General features: G+C 42.7%; 1 protein-coding gene across 1 annotated transcript in view; it reads left to right on the top strand.

Annotated features, from left to right (window-relative positions):
• The first annotated feature begins 2,240 nt into the window (after positions 1–2,240).
• Positions 2,241–21,380, top strand: part of PLEKHO1 (pleckstrin homology domain containing O1) — a 44,037-nt gene continuing 24,897 nt past the window's right edge. Inside the window, exons 1-2 of the mRNA XM_069728608.1 lie at positions 2,241–2,497; positions 8,746–8,892. Coding sequence (XP_069584709.1) covers positions 2,471–2,497; positions 8,746–8,892 — 174 coding nt within the window. The 5' untranslated portion in view covers positions 2,241–2,470. The remainder of the gene's footprint in view (positions 2,498–8,745; positions 8,893–21,380) is intronic.

Raw genomic sequence — 21,380 nt, 5'->3', positions numbered from 1 at the left:
AGGGGTCATTCTCAAGGAGCTGCACGTACCTATGAAAGAGTCCATTCTCGAAGACCTGCCCGTACCAATGTTGGTGTCCATTCTGGAGGAGCTGCATGTACCTATGAAGGTGTCCGTTCTCGAGGACCTGCATGTACTTATGAAGGGGTCAATTCTTGAAGACCTACACGTACCTATGAAGTGGTCAATTCTTGAGGACCTGCACGTAGCTATGAAGGGGTCCATTCTTGAAGACCTGCATGTATCTATGAAGGGGTCCGTTCTCAAGGACATGCTCATACCTATGAAGGGGTCCATTCTCGAGGACCTGCACATACCTATGAAGGGGTCCACTCTTGAGCACATGCATGTACTTATGCAAGGGAATATTCTCGAGGAGCTGCACCGACCTATGAAGGGGTCAATTCTTGAGGACCTGCACGTAGCTATGAAGGCTTCCATTCTCAAGGACCTGCACTTACCTATGAAGGGGTCCATTCGCGGGGACCTGCATGTACCTAAGAAGGGTTCCATTCTCAAGGACCTGCACGTACCTATAAAGGGGTCCATTCTCAAGGACCTGCACACACCTATGAAGGTGTTCATTATCGAGGACCTGCACGTACTTACCAAAGGGTCCAATCTTGAGGACCCGCACGTACCTACAAAGAGGTCCATTATCGAGGAACTGCACGTACTATGAAGGGGTCCATTCTGGAGGACCTGCACATACCTATGAAAGGGGTCATTCTCAAGGAGCTGCACGTACCTATGAAAGAGTCCATTCTCGAAGACCTGCCCGTACCAATGTTGGTGTCCATTCTGGAGGAGCTGCATGTACCTATGAAGGTGTCCGTTCTCGAGGACCTGCATGTACTTATGAAGGGGTCAATTCTTGAAGACCTGCACGTACCTATGAAGTGGTCAATTCTTGAGGACCTGCACGTAGCTATGAAGGGGTCCATTCTTGAAGACCTGCATGTATCTATGAAGGGGTCCGTTCTCAAGGACATGCTCATACCTATGAAGGGGTCCATTCTCGAGGACCTGCACATACCTATGAAGGGGTCCACTCTTGAGCACCTGCACGTACTTATGCAAGGGAATATTCTTGAGGAGCTGCACGGACCTATGAAGGGGTCAATTCTTGAGGACCTGCACGTAGCTATGAAGGGTTCCATTCTTGAGGACCTGCTTGTACCTATGAAGGCTTCCATTCTCAAGGACCTGCACTTACCTATGAAGGGGTCCATTCGCGGGGACCTGCATGTAGCTAAGAAGGGTTCCATTCTCAAGGACCTGCACACACCTATGAAGAGGTCCATTCTTGAGGACGTACATGTATCAATGAAGGGGTCCATTCTCAAGGACCTACACATACCTATGAAAGGGGCAATTCTCAAGGAGATGCAGGTACTTATGAAGTGGTCCATTCTCGAAGAGCTGCCCATACCAATAAATGGGTCCATTCTGGAGGAGCTGCACGTACCTATGAAGGTGTCCATTCTCGAGGACCTGCACGTATCTATGAAGTGGTCCATTCTTGAGGACCTGCTCGTACCTATTAAGGTGTCCATTCCCGAGCACCTGCACATACCTATGAAAGAGCCTATTCTCGAGGATCTGCACATACCTATGAAGGGGTCCATTCTCAAGGACTTGCACCTACATATGAAGGGGTCCATTCTCAAGGCTCCGCATGTATCCATGAAGGGGTCCTTTCTCGAGGAAGAACAATTGCATTTTCGATTATACTAATCCGAAATGTAAGGGATAAAGAGCTGATTGCTGGCATTATTTTGAGCAGTCTGAATATTTTGACCCTCAACCTGAGGTTATTTGGGGTATTCTTTCTCCCTAGTGTATTAGCTGGTCTTTGTCTAGGGTCAGGGTCGTATGTCTGTCAAGCAGGGAATTATTTGTTTGTCGTGATCACAGTGTCTTGGTGATCGATACATACATGCTAGCCACCTTAGGGAGAGACCCAAGTTGGGCTAAATGTAGCGGGACGAAAGAGACCGAAAAGCCCTGTACTTAAAGGAAATACATAGTGGATGCTTTCCTGAAACGGTGATCGATGGCATTCGTGGATGCTGAAGGGTTTCACGGGACAGGTTGGGGAGGGGGTTTCTTCTTGTGGTGGGGATGACTGAGAGTCTGAAGGCATGAGGGGGCCTCAGGATTACACAATCCCCCTCCAGTGTAAAGGGGAGGTTAAAATGAGAAACAAAGGAGGAAGCCTCCTCACTCTCTCACGTGTTGTAATGTGATGTGACATCAGAGCTACCTTCCATAGATGGAGCTACTGCAAAGCGGAGCAGAGAGGGGGCTGTGTGCTGGGGACAGCTCTGGATGCTGGAGAGGCTTGGCTGCACTCACTGAAACCAGATCCTCTGTCTGATCTGCACAATACCAGGAGCCAGGCTGCATTACACCCACTCTGCAGGAGCTCCTCACACCCTGCCCGCAGCCTGGCACTGAGAGCAGCAGCATGAAGAAGAACATCTCTGCAAAGAGGGTAAGAGGGGCGCACTGCTTCTAGGGGATGCACCATATTGTAGGGGGCTCTCTGGCCTGGCACCAAGAACTGAATACCTGCACCCAGTTGTGTATATTATGTAGCAGCAATGGAATCTATGTATCTGTGATCACTGCAAACAGCTGCACTGGGGAAGTCTGCAAATGATTGTGTGTAGGACTGGAGGAGCAGATTTACAGGGGTCTCTGGAGGAGCAGATCCGTGTACTATGGGGGTGTCTGTGTCTCTGGAGAAGCAGATCTTTGTATTATGGGGTCCCTATGTCTCTGGAGGAGTAGATCGTTATATTAAAGGGGTCTCTGGAGGAGCAGATGCTTGTATTATAGGGGTATCTGTGTCTCTAGAGGAGCAGATCCTTGTATTATGGGGTCCCCATGTCTCTGGAGGAGCAGATCCTTGTATTATGGGGTCCACATGTCTCTGGAGGAGCAGATCGTGATGTTACAGGGGTCTCTGGAGGCGCAGATGCTTGTATTATAGGGGTAACTGTGTCTCTGGAGGAGCAGATCCTTGTATTATAGGGGTCTCTGTGTCTCTGGAGAAGCAGATCTTTGTATTATGGGGTCCACATGTCTCTGGAGGAGCAGATCGTGATGTTACAGGGGTCTCTGGAGGCGCAGATGCTTGTATTATAGGGGTAACTGTGTCTCTGGAGGAGCAGATCCTTGTATTATAGGGGTCTCTGTGTCTCTGGAGAAGCAGATCTTTGTATTATGGGGTCCCTATGTCTCTGGAGGAGTAGATCGTTATATTAAAGGGGTCTCTGGAGGAGCAGATGCTTGTATTATAGGGGTATCTGTGTCTCTGGAGGAGCAGATCCTTGTATTATGGGGTCCCTATGTCTCTGGAGGAGCAGATTTTTGCATTACAGGGGTCTATGGAGAAGCAGATCCTTGTATTATAGGGGTATCTGTGTCTCTGGAGCAGCAGATCCTTGTATTATGGGGTCCCCATGTCTCTGGAGGAGCAGATCGTGATATTAAAGGGATTTCTGGAGGAGCAGATTCTTGTATTATAAGGGTACCTGTGTCTCTGGAGTAGAAGATTTACAGGGGTCTCTGAAGGAGCAGATCCTTGTATTATAGGGGTCTTTGCATCTCTGGAGAAGCAGATCCTTGTATTATGAGGTTCCCGTGTCTCTGGAGGAGCAGACACTTGCATTATGGGAGTCTCTGGAGGAGCAGGTGCTTGTATTATGGGGGTCCTGTGTTTCGGGATAGCAGATCATTGCATTATGGAAGTCTATATGTCTATGGAGTAGCAGATCCTTGTATTATAGGGGTACCTGTATCTCTGGAGGAGCCAATCCTTGTATTATACAGTCTGCTGTAGGAATATATTCTTGAATTAGGGGGTCCCTGTACCTCTGGAGGAACAGATCCTTGTATTATTGGGGTCCCCATATCTATGGAGGAGCAGATCCTGGTACTATGGGGCCCTGTGTCAATGGAAAAGCAGAGCCTTGTATTATAGGGGTCCTGTGTATGCGGAGGAGTATATCTTTGTATTATGGGGGTCCTGTGTCTCTGGAGGATCAGATCCTTATATTATGGGGATTATTGCTTTTCTAGAGGACAAGATCCTTATATCATGGGGGGTCTCTGGAAGAGCAAACCCGTATATGAGGGTCCTGATCTATGGAGCAGATTCTTGTATTATAGGTGTCCACCATCTCTGGAGGAACAGATCCTGGTATTATGTGGTCCCCTGCATCTCTGGTGGAGCATATGACTGCATTATGGGGGTCTTGTATCTCTGGAGGAGCCAATCCTTGTATTATACAGTCTGCTGTCTCTGGAGGAATATATTCTTGATTTAGGGGGTCCCTGTACCTCTGGAGGAACAGATCCTTGTATTATGGGGGTCCCTATATCTCTGGAGGAGCAGATCCTGGTACTATGGGGCCCTGTGTCAATGGAAAAGCGGAGCCTTGTATTATAGGGGTCCTGTGTATGCGGAGAAGTAGATCCCTGTATAATGGGGGTCCTGTGTCTCTGGAGGATCAGATCCTTATATTATGGGGATTATTGTTTTTCTAGAGGACAAGATCCTTCTATCATGGGAGGTCTCTGGAAGAGCTAACCCGTATATGAGGGTCCTCATCTATGGAGAGCAGATTCTTGTATTATAGGGGTCCACCATCTCTGGAGGAACAGATCCTGGTATTATGTGTTCCCCTGCATCTCTGGTGGAGCAAATGACTGCATTATGGGGGTCTTGTATCTCTGGAGGAGCGGATCCTTGCATTAGTAGGGCCCTGAGTCTCTGGAGGAGCAGATCCTTGTATTTTCGGGATCCACTGTGTCTGGATGAACAGATTCTTGCATTATGGGGATCCTGTGTCTTTGGAGAAGATCTTTGTATTAAAGGGGTCACTGGATCTCTCAAAGAACAGATTCTTGATTATGGAGGTTCCTGTGTCTCTGGAGGAGCAGATCCTTGTATTATGGGGTGCCTGTGTCTCTGGAGAAGCAGCTTCCTGTATTATGGGGGTCCCTGTGTCTCTGGAGTAGCAGAGCATTGTATTTATTTTGTGGGTCCTGTGTCTCTAGAGGAGCAGATCCATGTACTATGGGGTTTTTGTGTCTTGGGAGAGCAGAGCCTTATATTTTGTGGGTTCTTTGTCTTTGGAGGAGCAGACCCCTGTAATATAGGGATCCTGTGTCTCTGCAAGAGGAGAACATTGTATTTTGTGGGTCCTCTGTCTGTGGAGGAGCAGATTTCTGTATTATGGAGGTCTCTGGAGCAGCAGAGCCTTGTATTATGGGGTTCATGTGTCTCTGGAGGAGGCAATCATTGAAGTATGGGGTCACTGTGTCTCTAGAGGGGCAGATATCTGTATTATGGGGGTCCTGTGTCTGTGGAGAAAGAGAGAGTTGTATTTTGTGGGTCCTGTGGAAGAGCAGTTTTCTGTATTTTGGGGGTCTCTGGAGCAGCAGAGCCTGTATTATGGGGGTCCTGTGTCTCTTGAGGAGGAGAGTGTTGTGCTTTGTGGATCCTGTGGCTCAAGAGGAGCAAATCCTTGTACCTGTATTATGGGGTTCGATGTCTCTGGAGGAACAGATCACTATATTAAAGGGTCCCTGTGTCTCTGAAGGAACAAAACCTTGTATTCTGGGGGTCCTTTGTTTCTGGAGGCGCAGATCGTTGTATAATGGGGGTCCTGTGCCTCCTGAGGAGCTGATATTTGTATTATGTGTGTCCTGTGTCTCTGGAGGAGCAGATTCTTGTATTATGGTGGTCCTGTGCCTCCTGAGGAGCAGATACTTGTATTATGTGGGTCCTCTATCTCTGGACAAGCAGATCCTTGTACTATGGTGGTCCCTGTGTCTCTGGAGGAGCAAATCTTTGTATTATGGCGGTCTCTACCGGTGGAGGAGTAGATCCCTGTATTAAGGGGGTTCTTTGTCTCTAGAGGAGCAGATCCTTGTATTACTATTATTTATTATTATACAGTTATATAGCGCCATTTATTCCATGGCGCTTTACATGTGAGAAGGGGCAAATATAGATAAGCACAATAAACATGAGCAACACAAGGCACACACAAGTACAGAAGGAGAGAGAACCCTGCCCACAAGGGCTCACAGTCTACAGGGGATGGGTGAGGATACACTAGGAGAGGCTCCTGTGTCTCTGGAGGAGCAGCTGATTGTATTATGTTGGTCCTGTGTCTATAGAGAAAGAGAGAGTTGTATTTTGTGGGTCCTGTGTGGAGCAGATCCTTTTATAATGAGAGTCATGTGTCTCTGGAGAAGCAGAACCTTGTATTATGGAGGTCCCTGTGTCTCTGGAGGACCGGATCCTTGTACTATAAATATTCTGTGCCTTTGGACGAGCAGATCCTTGTACTATGGGTGTTTTGTGTCTCTGGAAGAGCAGATCACTGTATTAAAGGGTCCCTGTGTTTCTGAAGGAGCAGAACCTTGTACTATGGAGGTTCCTGTGTATTTGGAGGAGCAGATCCTTGTATTCTGGGGGTTCTGTGTTTTTGGAGGAGCAGATGACTGTATTAAGAGGGTCTCTGTGTCACTAGAGGAGCAGATTGTTATTTTATGGGGTCCTGTGTCCCTGGAGGAACAGATCCTTTTACAATGGAGGTCCCTGTGGGTTTAGAGGAGCAGATTCTTGTATTGTGGGGGTTCTGTGGTCTCTGTATCTCTGGAGCAGTAAATCACTGTATTATAGGGGGTTTTCTGATTCTAGATGAGCAGATCCTTGTATTTTCGATGTCCCTATGTCTCTGGAGAAGCAGATCCTTGTACTATGGAGGTCTCTGTGTGTTTGGAGGAGTAGATTCTTGTATTTTGGGGGTTCTGCGTCTTTGGAGGAGCAGATGACTGTATCAAGAGGGTCCCTGTGTCTCTAGAGGAGCAGATCCTTGTATTATGGGGATCATGTGTCTCTGCAGGAGCAGATCCTTGTACTATGGGGGGCCTGTGTCTTTGCAGAAGCAGATCCTTGTACTATGGATGTCTTGTGTTTCTGGGGGAGCTGATCACTTTATTAAAGGGTCCCTGTGTCTGAATGAGCAGATCCTTGTACAGTGATGGTCCTGTGTCCTCCAGAGATAATACACTTGTATTATGGGGTCCCTGTGTCTCTGGAGGAGCAGATTCTTGTATTATGGTGGTCCTGTGTCTCTGGAAGAGCAGATCCTTATATTATTGAGGTCTTTATCTCTGCCTGAGTAGATCCCTGTGTTATGGAGGTTCTATGTCTCTGGAGGACCAGATACTTGTATTATCAGTGTCATGCGTCTCTGAAGGAGCAGATCTTTGTACTCTTGGGGTCCTGTGTCTTTGGAGGAGCAGATCTTTGTTCTATGGGTGTCTTTTGTCTCTAGAGGATCGGATTCTTTACTGTAAGAGCAGTGAGACTATGGAACTCTCTGCCGTATGATGTTGTAATGAGTGATTCATAAGAAGGGACTGGATGCCTTTCTTGAAAAGTATAATGTTACAGGTTATATATACTAGATTCCTTGATAGAGCGTTGATCCAGGGAACTGATCTGATTGCCGTATGTGGAGTCGGGAAGGAATTTTTTTCCCGAATGTGGAGCTTAGTGTTTGCCGCATGGTCTTCTTTTGCCTTCCTCTGCCTTCCTCAGGATCAACATGTTAGGCTAGGGGTTGAACTAGATGGACTTAAAGTCTTCCTTCATGTTACTATGTACAGTAGATCACTGTATTAAAGGGTCCCAGTGTCTCTGGTGGAGCAGATCCTTGTATTATGGTGGTCATGTGTCTGGAGGAGCAGATCCTTGTATTATGGGGATCTTTGGGTCTCTGGAGAAGTATATCAATGTGGTATGGGGGTACTGGGTCTCTGTAGGAGGAGGTCCTTGTATAATAGGGGTCAGTGTCTCTGGAAGGCCAGGTCTTGCATTATGGGAGATTCTATGTCTCTGAATGAGCACATCCTTGTGTTATTGAGTTTTTTTGTCTCTGGAGGAGCAGATCCTTGTATGGGGGTCCTGTTTCTATGGAGGTAGATATTTGTATTATGGAAGTCCCTGTGTCTCTAGAGGAGCAAATGCTTTTATTACGGGTGCCTTTGTTTCTCTTGCGGAGTAGAACATTGTATAATGGGTGTCTCTGTGTTTCTGGAGAAGTAGATTATTGTATAATAGGGGTTCTGTGCCTCTTGCGCAGTAGATCCCTGTATTGTGGTATTGTGTCTCCTCTTCTTATTATGTGGGTCCTGCGTCTCTGGAAGAGCATGTCTTTGTATTATGTTGATCCTGTGTCTCAGAAGTAGAAGGTCTTGTTCTCTTGGGTCCTGTGTGTTCTGGAGGAGCAGATCCTTGTATTATGGGGATCATGTGTCTCTGGATGAGAAAATCCTTGTTCTATGGGGATTACGTGTCTGGAGGAACAGATTCTTGTGCTATTGGGGTCCTGTGTCTTTGGATGAGTAGATACTTGTATTTTGGGGGTCCTGTTTCTCTGGAGGAGCAGTCCCTTGTATTATGGAAATCCTGAGTCTCTGGAGGAGAAGGGCCTGTTATTATGGGGTTCTGGGCAAATCCTTGTAGTATGAGGGTATTGTGTCTCGACAGTAACAAAGCCTTGTATAAGTATATATAAGTATTAGGATCCTGGCCTAACGTCTTCATTATCTATCTGTCTATACACTTCTTCTCCCGTGTTATAATCTCATTTTGTCTCTCATTTTTGTATTAATAATCTCATTATGTCATCATTTTCTCTCTTCTATGTGTAGGGCCCTCTGGATGGGAATCAGGCCCCCAGCCAGCCGGAGAAAGTGGGCTGGATTCGGAAATATTGCGGGAAAGGTATCTTCAGGGAGATCTGGAAGAACAGATATGTGGTGATAAAGGGAGATCAGCTCTACATGTCTGAGAAGGAGGTAAAGACTTTATATGATCTTCAGAACCTAATGGACTGTCTATGTGCCATGGTAATGACTGATCGGTGGGCTGATGCAGGATTTGGATTATTCTATGTGTTCGGTGACATTTTATCTATCCTATAGATAGTAAATTATTTTTGACTATGTTGGTGGTCACTCAACTTTCCTAGAACCATATCATATTAGCATTGCAGCTGTTGAAATATGACTGATGGTTGCTATGACCTAGATACTCTGGTTATTATCGTGCCTTGTGATAATTTAGATATGGTTCAATGTGGCGTTGCTACTGCATTATGATAAAGTATAGGAACTAAATATGGCTCCGTGAGCTCGTCGTCTGTGATGTAATAGGGTTACGGATTTATATATTTGATGTTTATTTGAAGGGGATCAATGCTAATTGTGCTTATGCTGCTTTTTCTGGAAACTAAAATGAGATTAGATTACAGGATGAGAGACAGGGATGGGGAGGTTGACCACACATGGTAAAAAAAAGATACGATTAATTCTTTATGTCCATATTAGGTGGCTCTCTGTAGTTTAGTGACTGCCATCGAGGCTCACAATCAGTACAATAGAATATTGTGAATAGTACCTTGTTACTGGGGTGCAGTGGAAAACACAGAAAAGCGAGGACAAAATACAAACTCCTTGGAGATGTTGTCCATGGTAGGATTCGAAACCAAGACCCCAGTACTGCATAATCATGCTGAATGAGTGGGCTACAGTCCTGTGAGTGGTCTTTTGCTATCTTTAGGCCTCTCAGCTGGTAAGTACAGTCTACTTTTATCCCTAACAACTCCACCAGGCTTGTTTTTATTAAATATAAATCCCCCATTTGCATTAGAAAAAAAGTTGTCGATACTCACCAATTCCGGTGGGATTGTCTGCCAAATTTCTTTTGGGGTCTCCCGACTCTACCTCAATAGATGATTGGGTATGTTGAATTTTAATGCCCAATCTTTTTTGCTTTGCACTTCCCATGCAGAATACAAGGACTATTAACAGAACTCAGCGTTCATGTTTAGGTCAGGAGTGATAGCTACCTATGGAAAGAATGTTCATCGAACAACCATCTTAGGTTGATGTGCAACTTTAGTGTGCCATTCGTTGCGATGTATGAATATTCATAGTTGAATCCAAGTAGGTACCTTTGCCCTATTCATTTTCTTGTGACTGCCAAAAAAAGCTGAGTATATTGCTCTGCTAACACCAGTAGCACCATAGGGAATGAATCGAGTGGAGGTTCATATGCTCGTAGTTTGCACATTTACCATGATTGGCCCTTGTGAAATTTGCTCTAACTGACTTCCTATATTGTCGATCACTGCTTTTCTGACCTGTGTAGAAGAACCCTTTGCCTAGAAAATCGCTGCTATGCCTTTATTTAGAAACTTGATAGAATTTGACTAGTTAAGAACTTGGTGACAAATTTTGAGAGCTTTAAAATTTGTCCTACATGTCTGAGTTAGCACAAAAAGGAAGCAGTGAATGAAACCACTAATCTTGACCGTCTGATGAAATTTCAGACAAACGTATATCAGGGCAAATTGGGAAATCAATGTGGGAAGGATTTAATTGGATATCGATGTCCATATTGGTCAGCATTTTTAGGTAGAGCCTTCACTAGTCAATGATAGTCCAATATGTTGGTAGTTGTGAAGATTTCACTTGTGATCCAGTGTGGCGTAAAGGCAGTTTCCACTGACTGATTATATAACAAGCTGATCGACTTTTGGGTTGAAGACCCTTTTACATGGGCAGATCACTGAGAATGATGGATGCCAACTAGTTGTCAAAAATAAGATACAAAAATGTAGCTGGCGCACTACAATATAAACTAATCTATACAAGAATGACGGGGGTGCAAGAAAGTGGCTGATAACAATATCAAAGGGAAAGAAGAGAAAAAAGAAGCCACCAAAACCTCCGCACACCACCTATTGAACATATCAAAAAAGGAACAACTATATTGGTAACAAAGAATATTAAAACCAATTAAAACCAGTACACGAACAAACTCGCCCATGAGGCCTGTTCAGAAACAATTATTGCCCAAATAGCATAAATAATGCACAAGGTGCTACATGCAATAAAGAGTCACGAATCATAACACTGCTGGAATAATCAAGGTGCATATATACTAGTAGTACAGATATACAGACATTCATATATGAGAAAAATATACTAATCACCTCTAGTATGCACATATGGGTCCTGAATATGACAAGGCATCAATCCTAATGCCCATAATGACACACACTATCCATGATCAAAGACCACAGACAAGGAGACCCTGCTGAAAATATCCCCTCAGCAGTGTATGAGCAGCTACCCAATAATGCCTAAAATAAGGAGGGTAGCCCAGCGACCAATGTGTGGAACAAGACCGGATGGTGGGAGATCCCAACGCGTATCGCGGTTACAAAAGACCGCTTCGTCAGGGGAAGTAGATTACCGCAAAAAGTACCATCCTTTTATATTGAACGATGTGGTCATCAGTGGGCGCCACTGTGTGTGGTGCTCTGGACCGGATACCATGGGACCGGAAGTGGAAGGTGGAGGAGGTCAGGAACACAGGGATACTAGCGCCTGCGCAGAAGAAAGAGGACGCTAGAAGTGGGCAGACGTCTCTGCCCATACTGTTCCAATGCGCATGCGCTGATGGCAATGCCGGCGGTCCGCATGGAAACAAAGGGGGGAGGAGCCCAGGTAAGGAAAAAACCTCACCCGGAAAAGACAGTAGGTGACGCCTGGATTTTTGTAAACATATCTACATATGAAGGGAAGGGGGCGGAGGAGAGGGAATAAAAGAAGGGAGCAGATGGAACCAATAAAAGTGAACCTGGGGATACAGCCCCACTGTCTGGGAGAATAATCCTGGAAAGCAAAATGTCTGCATGGGTAACGACAACAGATAACAAAACAGAGTATAACCAAATGATAATGGAAATAAATACTAAACAATAAATATGAACATAAATGTAAACAAAAAAGAACAAAAATAATATTAATAACAAAAATATAAATATATGAAACATACATCACAACTGAACATATATAAATAAAAAAAAAAATCCACGCAGCAGAGCCTTCCGTCCCAAATAGGATTGCCAACCCCTCCATATCATATTCAATGTCCACAAGGGTCCACACAAGTCCATGTCTTTCCAATTTAGTCCAAATTCACCGGACAGAGGAACTACACGAAGCATCCAGTGCGTCCTGCGCTGAAAATGAATCCTCTCCTGTTAATCATATATACACGAGGTCCTGTCCAGAGTGCCGTCCCTCACGATGAACACAGAAACATGACCCATAGTCAGAGGGTTCAGCCCAGGAAACCTGTGAAGAGGGGATCCTCATTAATTCCCTGAGGTGCTGTAGAGTGGAGTAGATAGATCCATCGAGACTCCACTTGTAGAAGTCGCTTATATAGGGAGCCACCCCTACCCAAACTCTTGACCTGCTCCAAGCCAACAATCCTGGTATTGGCGCAGTTACCCCCATGATGAAGAAGGAAATGCGAAGCCACCGTGGTGAACGTCTTACCCTTCCGACTATCCGCAGCTGCTGTATTTATGGTGGAAAAGTGAGCCTGCATTCTCCGTCGCAGTTCTTGCGAAGTCTGGCCTACGTAGATACAAGGGCATGAACAGATCAAGGCATAAACTACCTGTTCAATAGGTGGTGTGCGGAGTTTTTGGTGGCTTCTTTTTTCTCTTCTTTCCCTTTGTTGTAGTTGTCAAAAATAGTCACTACCAGTAATACTGTAGTTGACTGGACATCCACTTTAAGTCTGTGAAAGTAGTAAACTTCCAAAACATAATACTGGCGGTGTTATCTTAGTGGTGGAAAGGGAACATGGAGTGATGACACAGGGTTGTTTGGGGTTGCCAAAATTGAATTCCAGCATACTGTATCATTACCCTTCCAACTAATAACTTCAGGCGACAGAGTGCCCGTGCTTTTTATTTGGACAAGGGATTGCCCTCTTGATGAAACCTCTCTTCTATAGTCAGCGTCTTTTTGTATGTGTAGGAGCGCCCACATTACTGGCTCCTGTAGTGCTCCCTTTCGCTTACGTTGAATATAAACTTCTCTTTCACTCGGTATTGTGCTTGTGAATGCATGGTGCCTTGGCACGGTAAGCCGTCTTTTATTTCAGGTACTTGGAAACCGCCCAGAGTATGTGCAGGTGTGTATAATAATCTGTGCAGGGTACCGGCCTTGTACAATGTGAATGTGAGAAAGTGGTACGAGTCGGCACTCGGCACATTTTGAGGGGCTTCATTTCTGGTGGTATTGGGTTATTGCACATAAATCTATTCATACAGTGGCATGTAAAAGTTTAGGCACCCCTGGTGAAAATTACTGTTATTGTGAATAGTTAAGCAAGTTGAAGATGAAATGATCTCTAAAATGCTGAAAGCTAAAGATGACACATTTACTTTGTATTTTAGGAAAAAAAAAAAAAATATATATATATATATATATTTTTTTTTTCTTCCATCTTTTACATTTTAAAAATTACAAAAAGGAAAATGTGCCAGTTCAAAAGTCTGGGCACCCTGCATGGTCAGTACCTAGTAACACCCACTTTTGCAAGTATCACAGCTTGTAAATGCTTTTTGTAGCCAAACAAGAGTCTTTTAAGTTTTGTTTGAGGGATTTTCATCCATTCCTGCTTGGAGAATTCCTCCAGTTCTGTGAGATTTTGAGGTCTAGCCACAGATTTTCAATGATGTTCAGATCAGGGGACTGTGAGGGCCATTGTGATACCTTCAGCTTGCCCCTTTTGAGGTGGTCATTTGTGGATTTTTATGTGTTTAGGATCATTATCCATTTGTAGAAGTCATCCTCTTTTCAACTTCAGCTTTTTTGCAGATGGTGTTATGTTTGCATCAAGAATTTGTTCACATTTCATTGAATCCATTCTTTCCTATATGCTTGAAATGTTCCCTTTGCCATTAGCTGCACCACAACCCCAATGCATGATTGATCTACCCCTATGCTTAATGGTTGGCTAGTTTTTGAATAGCAGAACAATGAACCACCACTCCAGATTCTGATAAATCTTTCTGAAGGTCTTTTGAAGACAAGCAAGGGTTCTGATGTGCCTCTGTAGCAATGATACAAGCAGCTCTCACTGAAATTTTGCTTGGTCTTCCAGACCTTATTTTGACCTCCACTGTTTCTGTTAACTGCCATTTCTTAATTACATTTCGAACTGAGGAAAGGGCAACTTTTTTTTTTATTTTGCGAGTGGTGCCCATGAGATATTGGCTTGTGGCACAATCACTTCATAGAAGCTTTGGCTCATTCATACTCATTCTCCATGTCCTCCTTGCCTGACATATGTGTGATTGGACAATGAGGTCCATCTTAGGACGAAGCATGATGTTATAAGAAACCCGGTCAAAGTCCTGGATCTTGATGATTTCAGCAGCGCCCATAAGAGTTGTCAACTTTTCTAGGAGTCTTGGACGTCTTCATTTTTTCCAGATGTCTTCGTTTTTGTTATAAATGGATTAGTTAAACCTTTGTGGTATTATTTCCTATTCTTAGAGGTTTGTTTGTTTTCTTATGTTGATATCAAGAGAAGTTAATTCCTTCCCAACGAAGTTGTCTGTACTGCTGCAAAAGAAAAATTGGTCACTATAAATGTTTTTGTGTTATTTTATTTCTTTCTTAATATAAAATGCTCAATCTAGACTGGTTGGTTGATGTGTTAGTGAGATTGATCTGCTGCCGTGTAGTCCTCCTTTGTGCACCATAATATAATCCAAGTCTTTGATTTTAACCTTCAAAGGCTGGTGTGCTTGTCTACGGCGTTTCTATAAATTCTCAAAACACTCCAGAATGCAAATCAGGGAATATGTAGGTGGGGAATTACTCACTGTGTAATTGAAAGAGGATTATGGGAAATCTGAAACCTCACTTGAAGCAAGAAAATTCCCAAGTGTCTATGTGAGTTTCCTTTTAATCTAGGGATTTGTGCAAATCAGTTGCTTACATAATCCTATTTCTTCACATTAGTATTATTGCAATCTATTATTTTGATATATCACCATATATAATTAAAAAAAGGCATGTCAGGGGTCCTATATGGAAATTCAAGATGTCTATCGAGACATTTAGCCAACCAGTCCTTGGGTAGATTCGCTCACTTCGATCAATAGTATTCACTTGATGTACCTGTTTATAGCCAGGTGACATCCTATATGGTCCCCATTATGGTCCCCCAAAGGCCATCACCAGCTATTACATGAAGAGTGCCAAATGAACATATGGCATAAAGCTTCTCCCCTACAGCCCTAAAAACAGCTTTTCGTAAGTAAATCTTAACCAAAAGCTTTTGTAGCAGTATCCATCTAATCCTGAAGAGCGCCTTAAAATTTTTGTTAAGCACCATAGTTTATATTTGTATAGTCATATTTTTCCTATCATGGAAGGGCAAGGCTAGTAATATCCTGCTTTGTGAATGAGATGTCCTGCTCGTTTACAAATCTACCAGCCGCCGCTGTTTTCTGAGTTCAGAGCTTCAGGCCTGAATGTTCCCACGTGTACCTCAGTTAATCCGTATGTGAAAGCTTCTTTGCACTGCGATGACATCACCTGTCACTCAGCTATAGATAGTTACTGCACGCTGTGACTTTCTCATGTGACCTAGTTACTAATGGATGTCTGCTTTTTGTCTTAATGCGTGACTGACAACAAATGCAACGTACTAGGTTTATTAACATATGAGTACTATATAAATCTACAGGACAATTAAAAATATACAAAAGTAAAAAACCCAATATGATAAAGATACAAAACATGGCACTAAAATAAAAAAATGAAAAAATCATTTACTTGAAAGCAATGATATTGGAATGGTCTTGACTTTTTTTTTCAGTATATGATAGTATTTATTGCTTTCTCTTTTCTTATACATAAATGATTTCCAAAAGTTTTAAAAAGATACATACATTTACAGTTTTAGTCTATGGGGTGAAATGCATTGTAAATCCGTAACACAATCCACAGCAAAGTATTTATTATTGAGTTGAGCAATTTTCTCTAGTAAGCCTGAGGAACACATTAGATTACATTTAATAATAATATAATAATAATAATAATCTCTTTATTTATATAGTGCCAACATATTCTACAGCGCTTTATAGACATTATCATTGTTGTCCCCGGTGGGGCTCACAATCTAAATTCCCTATCAGTATGTCTTTGGAATGTGGGAGGAAACCGGAGAACCCGGAGGAAACCCACGCAAACACGGGGAGAACATACAAACTCCTTGCAGATGTTGTCCTGGGTGGGATTTGAACCCAGGACCCCAGCTCTGCAGTGCTAACCACTGAGCCACCATGCTGCCCAATTTTAGATGTACTTTCCATTTTTGGTTGGACCATCCAACCTGATTGGCAAGAGAGGTCTCCTGAATCTCCCACAACAGATAAGGGGAGAGAAGATTTGGGCAGCTTAAAATGAAACATCTGATCCTTTTCAGGGAAATTAACCTGTCAACCAGAGGTATCTGGCAGCGACCTTCTTTTCTCTCCCCTTTGAAAACATATGAACGCTCGGCTGACCGTTCAGGTGTATGGAGGGATCAGGAGAATGTTCTTCTGATAGCTATCTCATAAGTATGGGCATCGTAAAGGGTTATTCCCCAAAAAAACAAGTTATCTGCTATCAATTGGAGAGTGGATAACTTGCGGATAGCTGGGGGTTGTCCGCTTGGAACTGCGGCGGTCCTGAGATCAGAGCTCTGCATCCCTTTCTTAAATGGAACATGTTCAACTTCTGCTCCATTTATTGTCTATGGGACTACCAGAGGTAGCCGAGCAATATATGAATTGATAAGAAACAAAACATCTGCACGCTTTCGTATAAAATTGGAGATATAGTATGGGGCCATAGATGTAATAAAGATGTGTGCATGAAGCCTTTCGGTCTGTCGCACTTTTGAGGAGCTTTGCTATAGTTTGTGACATCCGTGTAATGATGCTTAAATTTGGAACAGTAGATTTCTGCAATTGGAGCTTAACCGAGGGGCATTTCAATGTCATCCCGTCCTCCCTGTTATTGCAGATCATTGAGGATTGAGATTATGTAACATATACCCTGGAGCTAATCATGAGGGGACATGGCGAAAGGAGTTATCTTGTCCAGTCAAGAAGAGAGGGACAATTTTCAAATTGCTGTAGAGGTCTTCCTTTTGGTGTATGTTCCTGTCTAAACCCTTCCACGTATCATTGCACCTACGATTCCTGCTGATAGTTAATCTTATAATCTCAGAGTACAATACCGTATGAGATTTACTCTCTATAGAGGAGTAATGTGAAATGAAACCTTATCTTTATTTTTTTTATAATCTTTATTTTTTATATAGCGCTAACATATTCCGCAGCGCTTTACAGTTTTTGCACACATTATCATCACTGTCCCTGATGGGGCTCACAATCTAGAATAAAACCTTGCTTTTAAGTCTCTTTTCCTTCCCGTTCAGCAGCTTTGCTCCCTGTTGTGCAGGATGACTAGATCAGTTGAGTGGGCTCCGTAATGAAAATATATTCTCCCGTCAAACTGACTGTTGTATAAACTTCCCAGCCCCCTGATGGTGACTAATACGAGGGATTCTGTGCTCTCAACTGGGCATGGTTTACATTCATTCTTCATTAGAAAATAAGAAATTAAGAGGCTGCAAAACATGATGACTATTTCTCCCCAAATAATATGGTCATCAATCCTGGATACCACGAGAATCCATTATGTGGTCCAGAATTTAAGATCAAGATTAGTGTATTCAAGCCTACTCCTTTTTATCTCCTTAGAAACAAGACTCGCTGCTGTGAATGGTTAAAGACATGATCATACACTTCCTAGGCTAAGTTTTCTTGACTTGTTTAAAAATATTTCCACTGCATGGTGGCCCAAGGAGTGGTGTGAAGAATTTCAAACAGGTCACTTTTAGCATTTTTCGTGAAATGGAGTTTAGGAAGATAAAGTTCTATGGTCTTGGAAATTGACAGAGATCTGAGTTCAAAGACTCAACCACCATGATGTTTCAATAAGTTCCAACCTAAAAGATTTCACCACCCACATCCTTTGGTAAGATTCAAACACAAGAACTTCACTGCCACAATCTTTTAATAAGGTCCAACCTCAAGAATTTCACTACTCAGATCAGTTGATAAGATCCAAGCACAAGAACTTCACTGCCATGATCTTCTCATGAGTTCCAATCTAAAGCACTCCACCGATACCATCTTCTGAAAAGGTCCGACTTATGGATTTCACCACCATAATCTACAAGCACAAAAACTTCACTACCATAATCTTTCGATGAGGTCCAAACTCATGGTTTCTTCTTTATAAAGTAAATATCTCCACCACCCTCATAATCTTTTCAGAAGGTTTAAATACATACACTGCACCACTATGAGTTTGTGATAAGATCCAAGTCAATCATATTGACTTCAATTGTATAATCTTTTGATAAGTTCCAAGCTCAAGTATTTCACTGTCTTTTTCATCTGATAAGGTACAAGCACAATGACTCACTTGTTATTTTGGTAAGTCCCAAACTCAGGGACTGCACCTCTATGTTCTTCTGATTATGGCAGTGCTGTGGGTAGGACTGTTCATATACATGTGCTACTTTTTGGTGTGTTTGTAAATTAAGGATGGACATGTCCAAAGAAACAAATATCCAAAACACATAGTAATTGTCTAGCCTCATGGGTTGTTTTCTATAAGTTTCTATAAAAGTTCTTAATTGAGAACAACAAACAAATGTAAAGAAGCTACAGGAGTCAAACAATTATGTCTTGGAGTATGAGATATTAACCATTTGAAAAGTACTTTAACTACATGGTAGGTCAAACTATTAATATTTGTGAAGAAGTCCTAACAGGTCACTTCTGACAACTTTCCCGAAATAGAAATGGTGGATAGCAAAAAGAGCATTGGATGTTCTTTAGTTTTAGAAATCATTGACAGTTCAAGCATAAGGACTCCATCTCCATGATCTTCTGATAACATCTAAGCACAAGGACACCAATGTCATGAATTTCTTGTACTGTCCATTTGCAAAAACTCCACCACCATGATCTAATAAGGTCAAAACTCAAGGACTCCTCTGCTGTGATCTCTGGGTTCTAGCAGAAGTCCACTGTGGGTTCATCTGCCCTATGATGTGCTAGTTTTTGAGAAGTTTGTTGGCTAACTCTCCAAGTTGTTTACAGTTGGTGTCTATAAAATTGATGAACTACAAAAAAAGTTCAAAGGATCCTTAGGCTTAAGGTGCACTTGATTTTGGCCATCCTTGTTAGACATAATATTTATAAATGAGATTTTATATTCTTCAGTTCCTGAGTATGTAAAATATACATAGGAAGTTTTTGCTTTCGTTCCCATTAGCACTGAGTACCAGATGTGCATTCCTCCAGAATGTACACTTGTTGGATAATATTTTCTGATACTTTCTGAAGAGTTAAAACAAGCGGATGAAAGTGTCCCGGGGCTGGCGTAACTCCAGCGCTGTTACTATTTTTTTTTCAAAAATTACTCCCCAAGGCGAAAGAAGCTGCTCTGTGCCATATCAGATGGTTACACTTATTTTTCAGACATTTTACAATTCTTTAGCTCCAATCTGCCAGATTATTTTAGGAGAAGACATTTTTTCTTCAAACACGTTGAGTGTTTTAAAAAAAAAAAAAAAAAAAAAAAATACTGGCAAATGGTATCCCGGTAGCACTGCAGGGTCCTGACTGGGATCCCTGAATTTAGGCTCTAAACAGTCTCTTGGTGAATAAAGGAAACCAGAATCTGGAATTGCTTGCCTGAGGAGGTGGTGATGGCGAACTCAGTCGAGGGGTTCAAGAGAGGCCTGGATGTCTTCCTGGAGCAGAACAATATTGTATCATACAATTATTAGGTTCTGTAGAAGGACGTAGATCTGGGTATTTATTATGATGGAATATAGGCTGAACTGGATGGACAAATGTCTTTTTTCGGCCTTACTAACTATGTTACTATGTTACTATGTTAGATATTCATTAGACACCACTAGGATAGATCAGTATCATTTGGGCTTATAGGACATTATTGACCATTTCAAATAACTTTTTCCCTTCTAGGAGTCTACAGGGGTTCACCAAAGGTCATGAGCCTTAGCAGGCCTTTGGGTGAAACGTATCATTATTTTCATGATCAGTTGAACACATTGTGATTTGCCACTGTGCAAAGATAAAAACAATGGGGGGTTATCCAACTGAATATCCAGTTCAAGATACATTTGGTGAAGCTTTTGGAAAGGTTGTCTTTAACAAATACGTGTTTGCAAAAATGTTGGTAATTTAGAAGGTATCAACCACTGCTTTGAGGCTTAGTAGAAAAGTAGACGTTAAAAGAGGATGAAAACAGGTCCAGCATTTTGTGGGTTAAAGGCTATACAGTTCAAAATGGCCCCCCCAGGACTGTCTGCGTCTGGCTGGCAGGGTTGCAGACACTTTGAAAAGTCTGAGCTCCCAGAGGCCAATGAAGGGTTCCTACTGCCTTCCCAAAGGTCGAGCAGTCAGAGAGGCTTGTCAAGTCTGAAAGCATTTCCTACAACAGCTGTGGTCACAATGGCTGCATTGTATGGTGACCGAGACACCACATTGCTATCTCGCGGTACCCATCTTCATGATGTCATATAATTACTATCACTCTGATGATGTCAGGGGTATACCAACATGGATCCTTTTAATAAAAAATAAATACCCAAAGATTAGTCATTGTTCTATTATTCTATGTTAGACTTTTTCACCAGTTGGCGTACGGAGCCTTGTATTTTAGGCAATGCTCCCTCGGAAAATATTTGGAAAATTAGCTCTCACCCAGAGCTAGATACCCAACAAGGATATTAGCCGAGTTACATTTGCAGATGTCTGGCTTTTGGCTTAATTGTGCTGCAAAATCTTCCTTAAAAATTGCATCAATAGAAAATCACAGCAAAAACGTGAATTTACATGTGGAAAATAAGCCAAAGAATTTACAGGAACATTCTACACCTTCTCCTTGACTATGTAGCCTGAACATATATATGCAAAGCAAAGTGGTTTTACAATAGGATGATGATTAAGGTTTTTGAAAAAAAAAAATGTCCAGACCCATTTTTTTATGATGGCCCATTTAACCCTGCTGTTCTGTTCGGTCTGGGGAGACCTATTTTGAACTTTGGTATTTTTTGGGGTGTTCAAGATGCGGTTCTGAAACTTGTGGTTGATTGACTTAAATGAGGATGGGTCGGTCGGCCACGGGTTTCAGAGCCGCATCTTGAATATTTTAAAGAATATTGAAGTTCAAAGTCGGTCATTTTTGACCAACAGAACAGCAGGGTTAAAAAAAAAGAAAAACAACTCTGTGTGCAGGTACCCTAACTTAACCCTCAGCTGTGTGGAAGCTTTAGGTCTTCAGACCCTGGAGGTAGAAGT

The sequence above is a fragment of the Ranitomeya imitator genome, chromosome 1 (genome assembly GCF_032444005.1).
Source record: "Ranitomeya imitator isolate aRanImi1 chromosome 1, aRanImi1.pri, whole genome shotgun sequence".
Taxonomy (NCBI): domain Eukaryota; kingdom Metazoa; phylum Chordata; class Amphibia; order Anura; family Dendrobatidae; genus Ranitomeya; species Ranitomeya imitator.
The sequence above is the reverse complement of the archived record's forward strand: the minus strand, read 5'-3'. Positions and strand labels throughout refer to the sequence as shown.